This window comes from Archocentrus centrarchus, chromosome 5 (assembly GCF_007364275.1).
Source record: "Archocentrus centrarchus isolate MPI-CPG fArcCen1 chromosome 5, fArcCen1, whole genome shotgun sequence".
Classification (NCBI taxonomy): Eukaryota; Metazoa; Chordata; class Actinopteri; order Cichliformes; family Cichlidae; genus Archocentrus; species Archocentrus centrarchus.
This window is the reverse complement of record NC_044350.1, coordinates 11,735,758-11,754,408: the sequence shown is the minus strand read 5'-3', so window position 1 is coordinate 11,754,408 and position 18,651 is coordinate 11,735,758. Positions and strand designations below refer to the sequence as shown.

The 18,651-nt window shown below is 41.7% G+C and overlaps 2 protein-coding genes across 4 annotated transcripts in view; one reads left to right on the top strand and one right to left on the bottom strand.

Annotated features, from left to right (window-relative positions):
- The first annotated feature begins 14 nt into the window (after nt 1-14).
- LOC115780696 (uncharacterized) lies at nt 15-1,714 on the top strand. Of its 3 annotated transcripts, none has more exons than XM_030730039.1 (2): nt 15-599; nt 1,096-1,714. In XM_030730039.1, exons 1-2 carry the CDS (start codon nt 126-128, stop codon nt 1,294-1,296), a joined length of 675 nt encoding a protein of 224 aa, XP_030585899.1. In that variant the 5' UTR covers nt 15-125; the 3' UTR covers nt 1,297-1,714. The 3 variants fall into 3 exon arrangements, with proteins under 3 accessions (XP_030585899.1, XP_030585897.1, XP_030585898.1); XM_030730037.1 differs by having other exon boundaries at nt 15-652; nt 710-1,714; XM_030730038.1 differs by having other exon boundaries at nt 15-744.
- A 4,811-nt stretch (nt 1,715-6,525) lies between these two features.
- The window catches only part of LOC115780982 (paxillin-like), a 28,884-nt gene continuing 16,758 nt past the window's right edge, over nt 6,526-18,651 (bottom strand). The window contains exons 2-11 of the mRNA XM_030730457.1: nt 17,202-17,383; nt 16,968-17,053; nt 16,607-16,743; nt 16,174-16,369; nt 15,862-16,006; nt 9,980-10,138; nt 9,063-9,236; nt 7,731-7,812; nt 7,491-7,639; nt 6,526-7,394 (exon numbers count right to left, since the gene is read on the bottom strand). Coding sequence (XP_030586317.1) covers nt 7,128-7,394; nt 7,491-7,639; nt 7,731-7,812; nt 9,063-9,236; nt 9,980-10,138; nt 15,862-16,006; nt 16,174-16,369; nt 16,607-16,743; nt 16,968-17,053; nt 17,202-17,383 — 1,577 coding nt within the window. The 3' untranslated portion in view covers nt 6,526-7,127. The remainder of the gene's footprint in view (nt 7,395-7,490; nt 7,640-7,730; nt 7,813-9,062; nt 9,237-9,979; nt 10,139-15,861; nt 16,007-16,173; nt 16,370-16,606; nt 16,744-16,967; nt 17,054-17,201; nt 17,384-18,651) is intronic.

Genomic DNA, 18,651 nt, shown 5'->3' with positions numbered 1-18,651 from the left:
CCGTGTCAGTTTTGGAGCAGTAAGCGTGGTTTATGGCACTGCCCGGTGTTTAGAGAGGTTTTGGGGCTGCAAACGTGAGACGGTGTTAGTCATTCAGCTCAGACACCTGTCCGCAGAGCAAAGTAATGGCACAGAAGCCTCAGAAATTGCCTCCTGAAATTTGGAACAATGTTTTTGGGTATCTGTCAGCAGCAGAAAAGTTCAACGTCAGGGCAACCTGCAAGTTTTTCAAGACCATTGTCGATCACCGGTCTCTCTGGAAAGACTGGACGGTGGTTTTGGATTTTAAAAATGGCTCTTATAACAAGAAGTTCTGGGACACTCTCCGTCATAGACACGTGTCCAGCGTGGTGGTGAAGAGCACCAAGATGAAACACTGGAAACAGCTCGCTCTGTTCCTTCCTATTCTCACTACGGTGGTCATGGACCAAAGCTCCCAGGAGTGCTTCAGCTGCTTGACGGGCTTCCCAAATATGAGACGTCTGGTTTTAAGAAACAACTCCTCTGATCTTTTGTTGGACATTTCCAGATTCCCACTGTTTCTTCCCGAGAGGCTGACTTACTTAAGCATGTGCGGTGTTATGTTCCCCACCACGTCAGTGAGTAAATTCATTTCTGTGCTGTCCCAGTTTAAAAACATCGAATCTCTGATCTGTCATCAGGTGGGCATTGTTGGAGAAACTATGTGGATGTTGCACTCCACGCTTGCCTGCCTGCATAAACTGAAGCATCTCTCCTTGTCAGGTGTGCATATATTGTGTACCTATCGTCACAGTGATCCTAAGCCAAGTTTAGGTCCCTCAGTGGAAGCTGATGCACTAGCCCTGTCTAGTTTGGAGCTTATCGACTGCATGGATCCTTCGCTGCCAGCTCATGGGTTGAGGTTCCTGCCTGGCCTGAAAAGTCTGGCTGTTTTCTACAAGCATTCACATCATGACATTCCAGAAATGTGGTCACTGTCTCCTTGTCGCCTCAAAACATGGCTGCATGACCTACCTCAACTGTCGACCCTGATCATTGTTAAGGGCCCCCCTGTTAATAAATACATCACCTCCATTCCAGCCACAGTGACCAGTCTCACGCTGTGTGTTGCAGGACTCACCTCTGAAGACATGGCAGCCATTGCGGTGCAGGTGCCAAATCTTCACCACCTCCATGTGGACCCCTGGCCCTCGCATCTGGGAGCTCACACTGCTGATCTCCCACGGCTGTTTCCGAAGCTCAAAAGTCTCAAAATCCGTCACGAGCACGTACCAGAGGGAGATTTCTTGGAGCTTTGTCACCTGCAAGACCTGAAACATTTGGAGATTCTGGACAACACCCCACAGCTGTCTGCGCTCACTGGCAAGCTTCAAGCTCTCACCGAGTACAGACTTCAGATCAGAACCTTTCCTTACCAAAGAGATGTGCTGTCCTGTCCTTGTGTTTCTCAAGTTTATTGATCAGGTGAACTGACAGGTTTTTATTTGAAGAGTGGAAACATGGACAACTGCTCATAATCAAAGTTTAATGAACTTTTTGAGGTAGTTTTATTTAATCTCAGGAATCCAAAGTGCCTTGCCGTAGTTTAGACTATTTAACTTATTCAGTGGAATCAAACCCTTGTAAAGGTTTAAATCAATCACTGTTCTTTTACTTAAGCAGACATGCACCTGTTTTAAGATCATAAGCTGAAAGGGTGGAACCAACATAAATTTTGTCTACCAAATATAATGATCCCTTTTGATAATGTGAAATAAAAATTGTTAGATGTATACAATGAATTTCTTATCTATCAGTCTGTTTACAATAACAGCTTAAGCTTTCAAGTTTTAATACACTCCTCAGAATCAGAATCAGAAGGTTTTATTGCCATATGGGTGAACAGGTTCACAGCATTAGGAAATTGCTGCGGTACTTCGTGCTTACAGAAAAAAGAAAAAAAAAAAAAAAGTATAAAAACTATAAGACAATATACAAGTATACAAATTGCAAATATACAGAGATATTAGAGCTATAACTATAGCACAATATTACAAAATTACAAAATATACAGTGCAGAGACTAATTAAAAGATAAAAGAATGTAGACTATATTCCACTCCAGAGTTTGTAAAATGTACAGTGCAAAAATCTTGAGCCACCCCTCATTTCTTTGTTACAAGGGAAATAGCAATATATTGAAATATAGAAATTCTGTATATAACAGTTTCTACAATTCTAACATGCTTGAAAGTCAACATTTGGTGTGACCACCTTTATTCTTCTATACAGCCTGAACTCTCTGAGGCTGCTTTCTTGGAATTTAAGTAGTCTTCAGGAACAGTTCTTCAGGCTTCTTGAACGACATTCAAAGCTCTTCTTTGGATGTTTCTGCCTTTTGTTCTGTTCTCCGTCAAGATGATCCCACACTACTTTTCTATCCAGGTATGCTTTTTACTGCACTGGCAGTGTGTTTGGGATCATTTTCATGATGAAAAATGAAGCAGTTACACTTTACAGATGGTGGATCAAAATCTGTAATTCCATCAATTTTGACAATCCACAACAGCACCTCCACTGTGTTTTACAGATAGCTGTAGACACTCACTGTACCACTCTCCTGATGACCTCTGTATATGTTGACAGTTTTAACAAAAATGTTCAAATTCGGATTCATCACTCAGACCTGTTGCCACAGATTTTTCGGTCCAGTTTTTGTGTGGTTTGGCATACCTCAGTTTCAGCCAATGTCCAAAGAAAACCTTTGAAAGACCTCCAGAAAGCCTCGAGAACTATTGCTCAAGAGCACTTAAATACAAGAAAGTATGGCTCCTTGCAGGACTGGACTGGGACAAAAAATCGGCCCGCAACTATGTCTTAGAAGCATTTGACACTGTTTTATTCAGTGTGGGCATACCTTTTGCTAATAATACTTTTATACTTTTTTTTTTTAATTTACTTTAGTAATGCTTAAATTGCAAAGCTTTGACGTATCATTTAGTTTTTTTTAAATCTGTTATTTCACCTGCTTGAGGGCTTTTAAAAACATGTTTAACCAGCACAGAGGCTACAAATTCAAACTACTGTGCAGCCTTTCAGCACCTTTAACCTAAATATCTAAAATGCTATGATGCATCCTAAAATGGACACTTGCTGCTCATCCAACACTTCTCGGCCTTGACCGCTTGCTATTTTATCAGATTAAGGTGCCATGGCTGCCAGATTTGTGGAAGTATGCAAATGTAAATAAATATTGATATTAATCAATCGCCATTGCTCATCACACTGCTGCTGTCTTCACCTACAGCAGAGTCTGCCCAAGCCTTGAAGGGGACCTAAGCAATATTTGATTTGGGGCCCCCTTCATACCACTTCATTGTCCCCTGAACTTAATTGTTATCAATGCTGGAGGGTTAAAGTTGATTTTTTTTATTTTAGGATATATTACAGTTTCAGCCTTTTCAATTCAATTTTTCAATTCAATTACATTTTATTTATACAGTGCCAACTCACAACAAACAGACATCTCAAGGCACTTTTTAGTGTAAGGTAAAGACCCCACAATAATTACAGAGAAAACCCATCGTTCATCCTAATCTTAAAAATAGAGAGGGTGTCTGTCTCCTGAATCCAAGCTGGGAGCTGGTTCCACAGAAGAGGGGCCTGAAAGCTGAAGGCTCTGCCTCCCATTCTACTCTTAAGTATTCTAGGAACCACAAGTAAGCCAGCAGTCTGAGAGCAAAGTGCTCTATTGGGGTGATACGGTATTATGAGCCAATGAAAAGAAGCCAATATGGGAGAAATCTGCTCTCTCTTTCTAGTCCCTGTCAGTACTCTAGCTGCAGCATTTTGGATCAGCTGAAGGCTTTTCAGGGAGCTTTTAAGACAGCCTGATAATAATGAATTACAATAGCCCATTCTAGAAGTAACAGATGCATGAATTAGCTTTTTAGCATCAGTCTGAGACAGAAATATTAGAGTGTAGCCTACTCATTAAATTAGTGTTGTTACAAGTGTACAAATCTGGACAGTTAGAATAGTCTGTTCTTTCTTATAGGAAATTGGCATTTGTAAAAAATTAAAACAAACCAAAAAAGTTTCATGACAAATGTGGGCGAGCTTGGGGGGCCCCTGGTGGTCAGGGGGCCCTATGCAGCCGCATATGTCGCCTATGCCTCTGGCCGGATCTGCCTACAGCCTGCTGTTGCTGCAGCATTACTGTTACAGAGGACGTGGAGGCTACAGCAGCGAACATGTCTGTGATCTTTACACATTTTGTAGCATCTACAGCGACACTCCTCAATTTCTTCGCACGTAACTTCTCCGCACCCCCTTTCTGCCGCTTCGGTTTCTCCATATTGCCTCTCCTTTAACACACGCGCTCAACACAAACTACTAGCGGGAGTAGTTTCAGTGTTCCGCACCACGCAGAGAAAGGGTGGGGCCGCTTTCATCCTATATCCTGATTGGTTCTGTCCACTGTCTATATTGAAGATGGGCCAATGGGCCGCCCCCTCTAAATTGTGGGCCGGTCTCTTATAAAAAAAAAAAAAATCCAACGGCATCGGCCCATGAGGACTGTCGGAAAGAAATGAGGGGCAGCTCAAGACTTTTGCATAGTACCGTACAAATGCTAAAAAAAAAAACAAACAAACAAAAAAAAAAAAAAAACAACGCCAGAAATAAATACTTGAGATTTTATTTGCAGAAGTTGTTTAACTCAGATTCAGGACTCACATAGGCTTACACCCCACCCACAGAGAAAAGATCACATGAGGGTTTTCATTTAAAAAGCACAGTTGATTTAATTGCATTAACAGTAAAAAGCTTAAATTTCTATCATGAATTCCTCAAAAGAAGCAGAAACTATAAGGCAGTATCCCATAAGAAGACAAATATACATGAAGCAGAATTAATTTGTGTTCTTTTTATGAGGCATACTCATTTTTAACTGAAGACTCCAATCTCTTTTCAAACATCAACACTGCCCCTGCTACATCCAGTACTCTGAATTGGCTACAGGTGAACACCTCAGTGTCTGCTTAATGGCTCGGCACAGCAGGCTTCACCTTAGTTTGTCTGTTACAGTGTATAGTTTAGAGTTAAGATGCACCACAGCAGATGAAGCCCTCCCAGAGTTCAGCCCAAAAGGAGTCAAATCACAGGAAAAGGCTGAGAACTCCACAGTGTATAAGACCTTATTGCATTGACACATTTGGCACAATCTTCTCAAAGTAAAAATCTAAATATGGATACCGTGCATTAACTCCTTACACACAGGGATCAAAGTTAAAGACATTAATGTTAAAAAGAAAACAATGTATCACGTGGCAAAAACAGAGGTGCTATTCAAATAAAGCTGCAATAAGTCATTAAGTAAATTTAGCTAAAGGCTTGGCCCTGGCTTGGTTTCAGACTGATTTCTGACCAGCTAACATCTCACCCAGCTTCTATCAGTGAGCTGTGCACCGATTTCTTTCGGACAGCAGGATTCATACAAAAAAAAAAAAAAAAAAAATATATATATATATATATATATATATATATATATATATATATATATATGACTTGGGGAGCCTGAAACACTGGAATCCAAGCTGGTACACGTGTGTGTGTGCAAAGGAATGAGACCAGGGTAAACTATTGTTAGGCTACATGCTAACAGAGCCAGCTCTTTGCATATCAATGTGAGCCTCAACAGCTCAAAAATATATGAATTTCCATCAAAATGCTGACAAAACGCAGTTCTGTCACAAAATCGAGTGTATCACACGTATACAAATTTAGATTCTGATTGTAACAGCGACTGGCAGCTGGTGCTTATCAAACGCCACATAAAAGAAATTAGCATGCATCAAACCTAAAGGACAAATCCTTACCCGGCCTAGATTTAATACAGTGATAAATGCACGTTAGTAGCAAAGGCAAAATATGGAAAATGTTTAAATGAACCAAGTTTTAGTCTGGAAATTTGCTTTCATTTATTCTGTGATAACTGGAGGTAAACAGCAGTAAAATCAGCTTTGTTTTGTTTTTGCCTCATAAATTAAAAAAATATATAAAAATTCTAACAATTTTAGCCACACTATATATACTGTTCTTACTGACCCACTTTTTTTTTAGTAGTCATTCAATTTCATCTGAACATTGTTCATGTAAATAACACACTGAGGTTGCAGTAGTTCAGAAAACACATTCAATATGATTGTATTCTAGTATTTGATTTAACTTTCAGTGGGAAATAACCAAGCTGTAAATTGGCATAAATGTGAGTAACATTTGTTTAAACTGTGAAAACACCTGGGTTCATTTTCATAGAAAAACTGTAGAAAAACAGGAACTCATATCAGGAGGACTAACTTATAAAATGCACCTGAATATGGTCTCAGAAAGATATCTGTTGCTGGAGTGTGCTGAGACTGGACGAGTATTTTAAAGACATGAAGAAGAAATGGTTCACCGACTGTCTCTGTGTGTGTGTGTGTGTGTGTGTGTATATTTTTTATATATATATATATATATATATATATATATATATATATATATATATATATATATAGGCAGTTTTTATGGTTATTTTAAATGGCACCTCAATAGATTCCAAATCTAGAAAAATACATATTTTTTTAAACACTCACTGGACAACTAATGTGTGTTCAACTCTCAACATACATACTGCTTAAGCCAACTCTCCATGGTCTATGCAATCACAAAACTGCCACATATCTGCATTAAACTGTCAGCATAGACTCACCACCACATGATGCAGGGTCTTTCCCTGCAGCGGGGGCAGAAAATCATTTATAATCAGGGCTCTTAACTAGATTCTTGTATGCTTATTATGTACACACTAAGAAGGGGAAATTAACACCGCATTTTTCCCTTTTCCTGTCGAACAGGAACAAAATAAAAATCTCTTTGGGCTCTGTTAAAAATCTCTTTAGGAAAAGCGTGAAAGGCCAAACCTGAGAGGTTGGGCAGCCCGGAAAGTCCCTCCAGTATCAGGAGTTAATAGTCAGGAGACATTTCTCACATTAACACCTTCTGTCTGAGAAACCACCGACTCGTAGATGCACAGAGACACATTAAACGCACACATCCACATGTGCATTTAGACATTAAACTTTTAGATGCATGTATACACACACTGGCACACAAGCAGAGAGTCTAAGTGAAGAGCTTAACGAAGCAGGTGTGGCAGTAGGGCTTGTCATTTTGCTCTTTGAAGGTGCCCTTATTAAGCTGCTTGAGGCAGAAGGCGCACACAAAGTGCTCCGGGTGGAACTTCTTGCTCATGGCTGTGATGCAGCGGCCGGTGATGGGCTTCTGGCAGCCAGAACACAGTGAGCCACGCCGCTCGTGGTAGTGGGCCTCGCAGTACGGCTGCCCGTCGTGGTCAAAGAAGCTGCCATTTACAAATGGCGTGAAGCACTCCTGGAAGACATGGCAGACATTTATGTTGACAAAAATACTCTACGGAGATGACTTCTTTTTAATTCAAATATACTGCAAATACACCCAGTGACTCACCCTGCAGACAAAGCATTCAGGGTGCCAGAGCGAGTTAAGAGCAGAAATGTAGTTCTCAAGGATGGCACGGGCACAACCACCGCATTTAGGGGCAAACATGTCAAAGTAGTCCTTTCTGCAATATGCCTTTCCATCCTTCTCATGGAAACCTAGCAGGAAGCAAAGACACACTGATTCACACTGCCACCTTCTTTTTATAATAATAATAGTACTGAAAATGCCAAATATTGTAGCTGGTACCTTCTGGCCCAAAAAAGGCTCCACACTGAGCGCAGAAGAAATGGTCTGGATGCCAAGTCTTGTCCAAAGCCGTCACTACTTTCTGAAACATGAGAAGCAAATGGGGAGACAGTCACACTCACACATTCATACTTTTCATGATTCTCAGCTTTGCCACCAGGGTGTGCAATGAGACAATCTTAGGAAATGCCATTTATCATCTCTACAAGCAGATACAGATACATTATAGCAGGATCAAATAAAACAGCTAAAAAATTTTTTAATAATATACATACATAATGGACAATAGTCTCTCTCTCTCTCTATTACATATCTAAAAGATAAAATTCTACCCTTTCACTGATAATACAACAACAAAAACAATTTTAAGTTCAGCCCCTCACAAAACAGAAGCAAACAACTAAGGCTAAATGATTTGGAGAAAACAAACACTACAAGTATCAATCAGGAAGCCCTGGCACTCATATTGGTCCACTGCTCACTGTCTGCTTCCCATCCAGTACCTTGAGCACAATGAGCGTGCATGTGTGAATAATGGGTGGGGGGAAAAAAAATATCCCAATGGGAGTGTGTCACCATGAAGATAAGCGAGAGAAGAAAGAAACGAGTTCCTCTGTCTGCATCAGTGTTGTGCACATTTTTTGAGATCTGCAATAAACTACTCATAGAAAAATAATTACATTACTTCGGAAATTAGACAGCATTAAAAAAACATACATTATATTACTCAGCCTTTTAAAATAATTCAAAATCAGACAAAATATTTAACAAGAAAGCAGGCCTGCAATTTGGAGAGTTTTACAAACCATCCTTCATCTAGTGTCACCTCAGTCACTGCACTAGAGGCAGCCAAGAACACGCAAAACTTAATTTAACTTTTGAATGATCTTTCTACTGTTTTGGCAAAGGCTGATACCTACCGTGCCCCTCAGATATATTTCAACTAGTGAACACAAAAACACTAAATTGATACCAAACCTCCATCAAACTCGGAGAAGGACAGTGAACAGCTGCGTGATAAGTATGAATAGTGACTTTCAAACTGCAGTCTCTTCATGTGTTACAAAGTAACGCATTAATGCCTGCATGCACAAGGAAGCTCAAAGTCACTTTGCTTCACCTGTTTCTAGGAGCATGTGTACGCATGCTATATTTGTATGTATGACTATCAGTGTAAGTGATTGAGAAAGAAAAGCACTCTGCAATATGCTGTTTCCAGTAAGACCTTCATCCATTAAGTTATGAATAAATAAATATTATCTGCCCATTCACTGTATACAAGCATATGTGCATGTCTGTGTGTGTGTGTTAGCTAATGTATGCATTACTAACATCCAGTATGGGTCCATTGCAGTAGTGGCACCGAGGTGAAAACAGGCCGTGGTAGTCTTTCTCGCAATATGGGTGCCCATCACGCTCAAAGAAATTTCTGGAGCCGATCTCGTCCTGACAGTGGGTGCACACAAAGTGCTCGGGGTGCCACGTTCTCCCCATGGCAGTCACCACCTGGTGTGGGGAGACACAGTGCATGAAAAAGTAATGAGCTGCATAGAGAAAAGACCTGGCTCAGCAGAGAAAATCTCTGCAGCAGAGCATGCAAGCAGCAAAGGGAATACTGCAAACAGTAGCAGATGTTTGCAACTCAGAGTTAAAAAGAAATAACAACCACTCATAAGTTCAAGCTCACAATTATCTTACTTCATTTAGGTGGAAAATACCCTTATAATCCTGTGAAAAGGCTGCTTTCTTTGGTCCAATATTAGCCTCTCTAAATTCAAAGTAGTATAAAATTTCATTATTCTAGATGAGCTGCTGGTGAAATTCAGAGTAGACCTTAGGTACTTATAATATGAGTTTGGGACAGAAAATCTTCACACAAGGGGTTGACAAAGCTTCACTTTGGTCAACTGCAACAGACGTTGTATTTATTACTCCACTCATTGCTTGTAAACTAAATAAAAGTTGGATTATTGGCAGACTAAGTGGCTTTGAGGTTAAGCAACAGCCTGAAACAAGAGAAACATGAGCCAACACTGTACTCATTGCGCAAATAAACCTAAAGTGCAATCTTCTCTTCACCACACCATTAACAGAAAACTGCATTAATGTTTTCAAAGTCCCAGTGGGTATTCTGTGCATAAAAACAACAGCCTGCATGTGCGTGTGTCTAATAATAGGCGAGTTAAAGTTTAGTATGAGCACTACATTCGAACATGTTTGTTTAAATGCATATGACTCTGTATGATTACCTGCCCAGCAATCGGTTTCTTACAGGCACCGCAGACCCCTTTAGCTACCGTCTGGACGCCAAGTTTGTTGAGGTCGGACTGCAAGCTTCCCAGCATGTTGTCCAGTTTGTTGGCTGGCTTGGGGGCAGGAGAGGGAGAAGTCTTTCCCTGTGACTGGATCTGACAGAGACGGAAAACCAAAGTGTTTAATTATAACCTTCAGATGTTCAAGTGGTCGATGAAATAATCACACGTGGTAAATGTTTCAGTGGATGACCTCAGAATATGATTAAGTCAGTTTGTTAGTGTGAATGACTCTCACCACTGTTCCTTTTTGCGTATTAATTTTTCTTACCCAAGGGAACAATTTTACAGTCACAATGGTACTTTCCTGAACTCCGTACAATTTTCTGTTTGTGAACTCGAAAAGCTGTCTTTAACTGCTCCCTTTTTCAGGAAGGGTCGCCACGGCAGATGGCTCGGCATATTTGATTTGGCAGATTTTCACACTTCCCGATGCAGCCCCAAAGAGATTTGCCTCCTCTCCTGGCCTTGAAGCAGGGACCTTTCACAGTTAAATGCAGATGAGCTAATGTGTAAAGCACTACACTATGGAACCACAACTTATGAACTCACTACACACGAAACACACCTTCTAAATCTAGAGCAGAAAAGTTCAACAAGCTGAAACCTCCAGGAATGACTACTAAACTCAACACTGAAGTGCCAAAAAATATAGTTTATCAACTGGCCATTTGACACTGGTTCCAAAAGCAGTTTAATCAAAAGCTAAACGTTACAGCATCTTTACAACCTGGTTAAAAAAAACAACAAAAAAAACAGCTTTGATCTCAATTCCCCCCTTTGCACAACTGCACTTAATTCATCAATTAAATAATGTATTAAGGATTAAACTTTGGCTTGCTAGAGGCATAGCTGCTTTGACCAACATTTGGATGCAGACACTGGAAGGTACAGCAGCTAACTGTGTGCTGTGAGTCACCTCAGACAAACTGAGTACCTGAAGTAGACCTCTCTACCGTGCTTGTAGTGTTGATGCCTTATTATTTTTAATTTTGTCTTTTTTTAAAAGTCTGAGCTCCAATCTTTGTCTGTGTTTGTGCAATGCACCTACAGTCTGCAGATGTATCTTGCTAACTTGGCACCCATAGTTTCAGCCATATATGGTCACCAAGATGGAAATCACCTCACTGCTAAACTCAAAGTTGAAAAACAGGAGACCACAAACCCCTGGTTGACATCACACCATGTCAATCTAACAGGCCTTGATGATGATTCTCTAATATTAACATATGTGTGTAAATATGTCTGGCTACTGTAATGGAAGCAAACAGAGACCTTCTCAGGTGGTGTGGTCATTGGAGCTTCATGACTCCTACATTCCACTGTGGGAGAAAATAGCACCTATGCTGCAAGCTGCATGTATTCTCTCTTACACCCTTTGACCCCCCCCCCCCCCCACACACACACACACACACACAAATAACCTCCATACATTTGACAAAATAAAATAACCAGGCTTCTTCATGGGTATTTAACCCTACTTTGTCAATCTACTCAACCAGTTCTCACTAAATTAATTAAAGGCGCTATAGTTTCTAAAAACCTGTGATGGTATAAAATGTTCAGCTTTAACAGTTTGGTGTGTAACCTAATGGGACATGTTGACTTAAGTCCTGTGAGACATGCTATAATTGTGGTGGTAACTGTGCTGTCATATGGCAGATTAGGTTTCCAGTTGCACTGCAAGCCTTTCATTCCTGTGCATGGTAGGACTCTTGGCGTAATGGGAATATCAGGGAGTTACACTCTGCTTTCCTCTAAGCTCTTAAATTCTCCTCTCCACTCTAACACACAGTTCTTGACGCCATCAGATGTCAGAATTAGAATATGGGCTCAGTCTTTCTAGCCTGAATGTTAGCACCCCTGTGACTGGACTGCAGACAAAGCCTTCATGAGGCTACCTGTTCTGGCATAGAGCGCCAAAAACAGAACGAATGTCCGGACAAATTCCTTAATGCCCATAAATAACCAAGTAGTCAACAAAGAAGCTCAAGTAAAACAACTCAAACTGTGACAGAAAGTGGAAAGAATGAGGTGTGAGAGAAGGATGGAAGAAAGGTGATTCGTGCCTGAATAGGTGGAAAGATGGGGTCATACTCTGTCTGACAACCCACTGATACAAAGACCTTGGGAGGTGGGGGTGGCGTAACTGGCTTGGGTGGGGGGCTGGGTGATCGAGGGGGTTGGAAAGGGAGAGGTGAGGGTTCCCTGGGAGGGGGAGGAGGAGGAGGAGGGGGAGGAGGAAGAGGAGGAGAAGTAGGTTCCTTGGGAGGTGGAGGGGTAGGTTCTCGAGGAGGAGGGGGGGTAGGTTCTCGAGGAGGAGGGGGGGTTGGATTGGAAGGAGGTAGCAGTGGAGGAGTCTGCTTGACTGGGGGTGGCTTTTTGAGAGCTGGGGGAGACTGTGGAGGGGGAAGGACTTTTCTCTGTGGAGCAGGTGATTCAGGAGGGATGATGATCTGGGAGGAAGAAGGAAAAAGAAAACAGCAAAGAAAGGAGAGGAAACATCAGATACAAAAAAAAGGAAAACAGGGAAAGGGCGAAACTAAATTGGCAAAAAAAGTCAATCTCTTTAAGCTGTTTGCCAACAACACATAAAAGTTTATAGCAAAGTTAGAAAAAAACATGAATGTCTAATATCTGCCAGTTAATTCTGTGACCAAAAAAGCCAAAGAGGCATAAGTAAACCACAAGTGAGGCTTTTCACCTCCAACGTTGCTCAACAAGGTCCTGCTATGGACCTTCAGTTTGTACCTTATCCACAGATGGCTGAATCCCTTCCTCCCTTGTCCGCTGTGGGTTGGATGTAACGATGACTCCCTCTGTCAACCAGTCATCAGGCTGTTGTTTACGCCTGCGTTCCAACCGCCCAATCCCCAGTTTCCCCTGCAGCTCTTCAATAAGTCGATCTTGCGAGTTGCTTTTATTGACAATTATTGGTCCCATTTTACGTCTCAACATTCCCTCCCTGTACATTGGATGCACGTTGGAGGTCTCTTTGGTGCGGCGGATAACTGACTTGAGCTGGAGAGCAGATGATAAGTTGGTGTGGGAAGCTGGAATTGTGCCATACACCAGAAAAATCCATCACAAGCAGGATGGGCCCAGAAGTGGATTTCTCACTCAAATGCAAAAACACTCACGCAGTGGCTGGTCAAAATGCTATGCAGTTATTCTGTCAGGCATATTTAATCAATTTTGTTTGCAGAAGCCAAAAGCAGCCTCCTGCACAAGCTCATTCTTTAATATCCATGTAAAACCTGTCAGACATCCGTGGCAAGGCATGCTGGACAGAAAACACAAGTCTATCACAAAATGCCTTCACAAATCTCTGCACATGCCAAAGCAGTGCCAAAGATTAAACAAACAGAGCTCTAGCATATATCTTAAATTCATGTGCACATTCTTAGTGCAGATGCAAAAAGGGGAGAAAAAAAAATAGCCCTCTTACTGTGGACTCTGGGTCTTTTTGCATTGATGTGATTAAAAGCTTGAACATGACAGGTCAGGTGCTATGACTAACACACCAATGTCAGTGAAGCAAGTGGGGGCGTGCGGAGACATCTTTTCAGCAAAGCTTTCAACATCAGCCACAACTGATCTCCACAGGGAGACTTCTCCCTCAAGCCATTCTGTAATTGCTATATGACACCACATGCATCACACCACAGAGACTGAGGAATTTCTCCTCATCTTGACATGTTTGTACTATTGCACAGCTCCTCTAGTATCTGTAGAGCTGCTTCCCCAAAATAAGCTTAATTTTCAGCACTCTGCTTGAACAACCAGTTAACACAACCATTCTGCCATTACTGCCAGATATCATTTATCTCTTAGCCACATGGCCAATTAAAAGAAAGACCACATAGGGTCTTAAATCCTCTATAGCTTCACGCCAGCAGCTTATTTTGGGAGAGTCAAGCTGAGCCTCCTACTTGACCAGAAGCAGACAGACGCTCGACTGCAGAAGGCTGCTGTATGGGCAGGTCCAGCGTTGCGTCTGGTGTCCCAGGGCAGGTGGAGGGGGTAAAGCACTCATCCATCCAGCTGAACTCAGTCATGGGTGTCAGGGTTCCCTCTAAGCTGAGATCTGGATAAATTCCATCTTCCTCCTCCCAAGATCTGTCCTCTTCCCCAGGCACAACAAAAGCTGGTTGCTGGTTCTCACCCGGTCGAGTGGAGCCGGATGATAAGAGCTTGTCTAAAGCATCATCCAAAAAAGGCTCCCGGCATGGCCATGTTAAACCCAGTCCTTCGCCTCCTTGACTTTCTGTAGGAGGTGCATACAAGCTACTTGACAGCTCAGTGGCAACCGAAACTGGAGATGCGCCGGGACTACTGCTGCTTGGAAATGTGTATGTTTTTCTGCTAATTGGAGCAGGACTCTTGGGAACTGGTACTGGGCTTGAAATTCTTGAAAGGGTTACTGGGCAAGTATTCTTTGGGACTGTTTCAGGACTGGAGCTCTTGGGTACAGCTGGAGAACTAGAGATATGAGGGATTGTTACAGGACTTTCAATCTTCTGAACTGGACTTGACAATCTTGGAACTCTTTCTGGACTAGCACTTTTCAGGGCAGTTACTGGACTAGAGATATTAGGCACTGTCACAGGACTTGCACTTTTTGGTATTGGACTTGAAAATCTTGGAAGTGTTAATGGACTAGCTGACTTGGACACGGTTTCCAGGGTGGTTGGCACGGTAACTGGGCTATCACTCTTTGTTGCTGCTTGTGGACTGTGACCTAAGGGAGCAGAGGGACTGAGACTTTTAGGGACTGGGCTTTTCGGTTTAATGTGAGGAGAACTGGGACTCTTGGATCTAACAGTGGGACTCAGGTTTTTAGACACTGCAACAGGACTTTTAGAAACAACCACTGGACTGGAGCTCCTGGCACCAGGATCTGGACTAGCAGACTCTTTATTTATTGAAACATGAATGGGGCTGTTGACTTCAGTTTCACTGGGGGGGTTTAAAGTACTGGAAATACTAAAGCTCTCAACATGTGAGATCTCAGAAGTGACAGTGCCACCATTAGCCTTCTGCTGGATCTGAGAGTACTGAGAGCTCTTAGATGATGCTATTACTACAGTGGAAAGAGGTGAAGATGTAGGGGCTGAACAACCATCTTCATCTATGTGGAGCTCCAGTGAAAGCGGTGTACAGGATGGAGTAGTGTAACTATAGGGTAGAGGCGTATGAATGTGAGGAGTTATAGGTGGATCAGTTAGTAGTTGGACAGCTGGTGAACCAGCAACTAATAAAGGGTCAACTGCATCTAGATTCAGAGACAGCTGAGAGCCAGACTGAATTAGTTGCAATTGTGTGAAGAGTGCAATGTACATACAAAGACAAGACATACACAGTGGTAGAGAAAAGAGAAAGACCAGGAAAATAGAGAATGAATTGAGAATGAAAGGGAAAGGATAGTAAAGAGAATCACACAAAGCAAAACCTGGCAAAGTTACTATACTTTAAAAAAATATATGTATATTGTTTCAACAAGAATGAATGATCGTAAATATTGCCAACAATTATTGCAATAAGATAGTTAAAAAAAATAAAACCCCATTGCTGCAGAAAGACATGTTTTTGAGTGAAACCTGTTGTTAACTGCTCATAAGAATAATTGTGGAGGTTATGTGCAACATTAAAAAACAAAAATACAGAAATAAATGTGAATTAAAAAAAAAAGAAATTCTTTCTACAATTTAAAGTTGCACAAACACCCAGTACAGCTTAATTCTAAATACTTACACACGCCAAAAATAACCATCCTCAGTCAAGCCAAAGTCAACCCACTTTCCCACAACCATACTCACATTGCTTTGCACTTTGAAGTCAGACAGAGAAGCCATTAGCTCATCCAGCTCTCTTGTGGCAGAGGAGGCAGACATTCTGGCTTGCTGTTGTGACAGCGTTTCTTGTCCATCCGTTTGCTCATCGGACACCACCAATGGTGTGGGACTACCATGGAAAACATCACCATCAACCAAAATGAGTGGATTTTTCAAATGTATAGAAATATAAAACCCATCTACAGCACAGTAGTGGTTTATGTCAGCATAATATACGTGGGGACCAATTTCTCTGTAGTGCAAATCCAATTTTTCTGTAATAGTTTTTGCTCTTACTGTGGTGATGGGACGGAGCTTTCCAACTCATTTAGAAGGCTCTCCACACTTGGTCGTACGTCCTGTATTCCTCGAGTGGATGCACCACGTATGGGCTTCTCCACCACAGGAGGAATGGCTTTACCTGCAGTGGAGACCCCATTCTCCTGTACGTGGTGGACAACGCCGCTGGCAGGCAGTGGTGGAGCTGCTTCCTCTGCAGCAGAGGGAGAAAAAAAAAAAAACAAGAAATTTGCATATCCTGCTTGAATCTAAAGTGCATGGTTCATTTGAGCGCCAACTCTATAAACTAGTAACAAAATACAGCAGAAAGAATAAGGCCACTGTGTAATACCACAAAAACAGAAGTACCACATTTAGACAGTGACATCCACATTCCTTCAGAGGAACATGAGAAAGCATTTCATAAACCGGAAATAACCTCTGTTTGTACCTTCTGTTGCGAAGGCAGGGGTGCTTTGCTGCACAGCATTGAGCTCCAACAGCAGGCGGTCCAGTTCAGACAGGTTGCTGCCCAGCGAGTTCATGGCACCAGCTGATGATTCACTGGTCTTTTGTTTATTAGGGAGACTGAAGAGAACAGAGAGAAATTTATCACCAACAACTTCTTGTTTCCAGCTTAGCACCAAGTGAAGTGAAATTGGTTATTTCTATTCAAATGTTTTTACTTATTAGTTTGAATTCTACTTAATTCAGACTAATTTTTTATTATTTTTCTTCAAAAAAAAAAAAAAAACTGGTACAGCTACTTTTCTTAACAGTGTGCCTCAAGGTCATGTTAAATCACATCTAACCTGTACACGTGGTCCTCTTCACCAGTGGGTCGGCCTGGATTGCTGCTATCTCTAGACCAGGGACTTCTCTGAGCCGAGCTGATGGACTGAAATGAGGAAGTAAAGTCACAACAGAGAATTCAGAGGATCAATATAGCAACTAATTTGGCTTTTATCCATGAGTAAATTGAGGAATGTTTTAAACAGAATAGCCTTTGGTTAATTCGCCAACATGTACAGCAGGCGCGTATTTACCTCGGTTTCTTCTACTCCATTCAGAGTTTGCTCTGGGGGAGAGGGTGGGATTTGGGGTGGAGAGCAGACGTCTTGCTGGGTCTGACCCTGAACAGGAAAGGAGTAGGCGGCCTCGTCAGACAGGAAAAGGGCTCGCTTGGAGATGTGGGATGTCGTGGACTCAAGGTCCGCCAACAAAGCATCTATAGGCAAATAAAAGACAGATATGATTAGCATCTGGTTATGCTGCATCTGCTTGGATTTTAAAATTTGCTGTTTAATTATTTATGGTTTTGTACTTTGTATGTATCCTTGAGTGCTTTAATAGCTGCCATTGCACAGCTCTCATAACTTTGTCCATGGAAACCAAAGAAATCAGAGCACTTCATCATAAGATCTCTGAGCATTCAGCACAAAACTTCTAGTGAAAAATATTTGACTCATCAGGTGATGCTTGCATACGCCAGCACCAAGTAATTACTGCTTTTTTCGCAACCTGTCAAAAACCCCAAGAGCACTGACAACAGAGGAGGTGGAGTTGTAAAAGTTGAATCATGCAGGCTGTCACTGCCACTCCTTTGGTTACTCATTGACCCTCTCCTGACTGCAATTATGAAATATTTTAAAGAGTTGCTGTCAAATCTGCACACAGGTATACAAATATTTAACATCTATATGCAGGCAGGCCCCGAGTCTCTGAGCGAGGGGATTATTTGGTATTTTGAGAGGAACGCGGGCCAAGAAAACAACTATGAATTAAGTAGTCCTAACAGGTAGGTAGAAGGACACATAACATTAAAGGAGATTTAATGAAGAGCACAGGCTGTATTACTGAATACTCAGGCTTATTTTAGCACACTCACTCACCAGAGGAGCGTTTAGTTTCTCTTGCAGAATTTCACAAGCCCTAAAAAAAAAAAAAAAAAAAAGACCCTAAACTGAACAACAAACTTGACCCAACAAGATATATCTTTTATGAATAAAGCATCCCTAAACAATTGTTGTTTACACATAAGGTCAGTTTACAGGTAAAGGCACAGCCAATATTAAGTGGTAAACTAACAAAGTTCAATTATATAACCAAAACAGTAATGAAGCAGTGCGGCTTTCATCAAGCAAGCAGTCTGTAATCTTCTATGACAGAGTCTGATAATATAGCCAAGGAGTATTCAACACAGCAAGTTAGCAAGCTTCACCACTTCCTAAAATTAAACACTGGGTCAGCAGAGTCAAACTCATAGCTTAAGTAACCAGCATATGAGACGTACCTCTGAGAAAGATCAAACACCCAAGGAAGTGAAGAAGCACTCATACGGTGAAGAGAAAAAGCAGAGGAGGAAGAGGGCAACCTAAACGCAATGTCTGCCAGACAGGAACTGCCTTTCTTAACTCTACCATCAGTGCGACAGAACAAGAGACGAGGAGGGGGAGAGGATCAGGGAGAGAGGGGAAGGAGGGGTTAAAAATAATG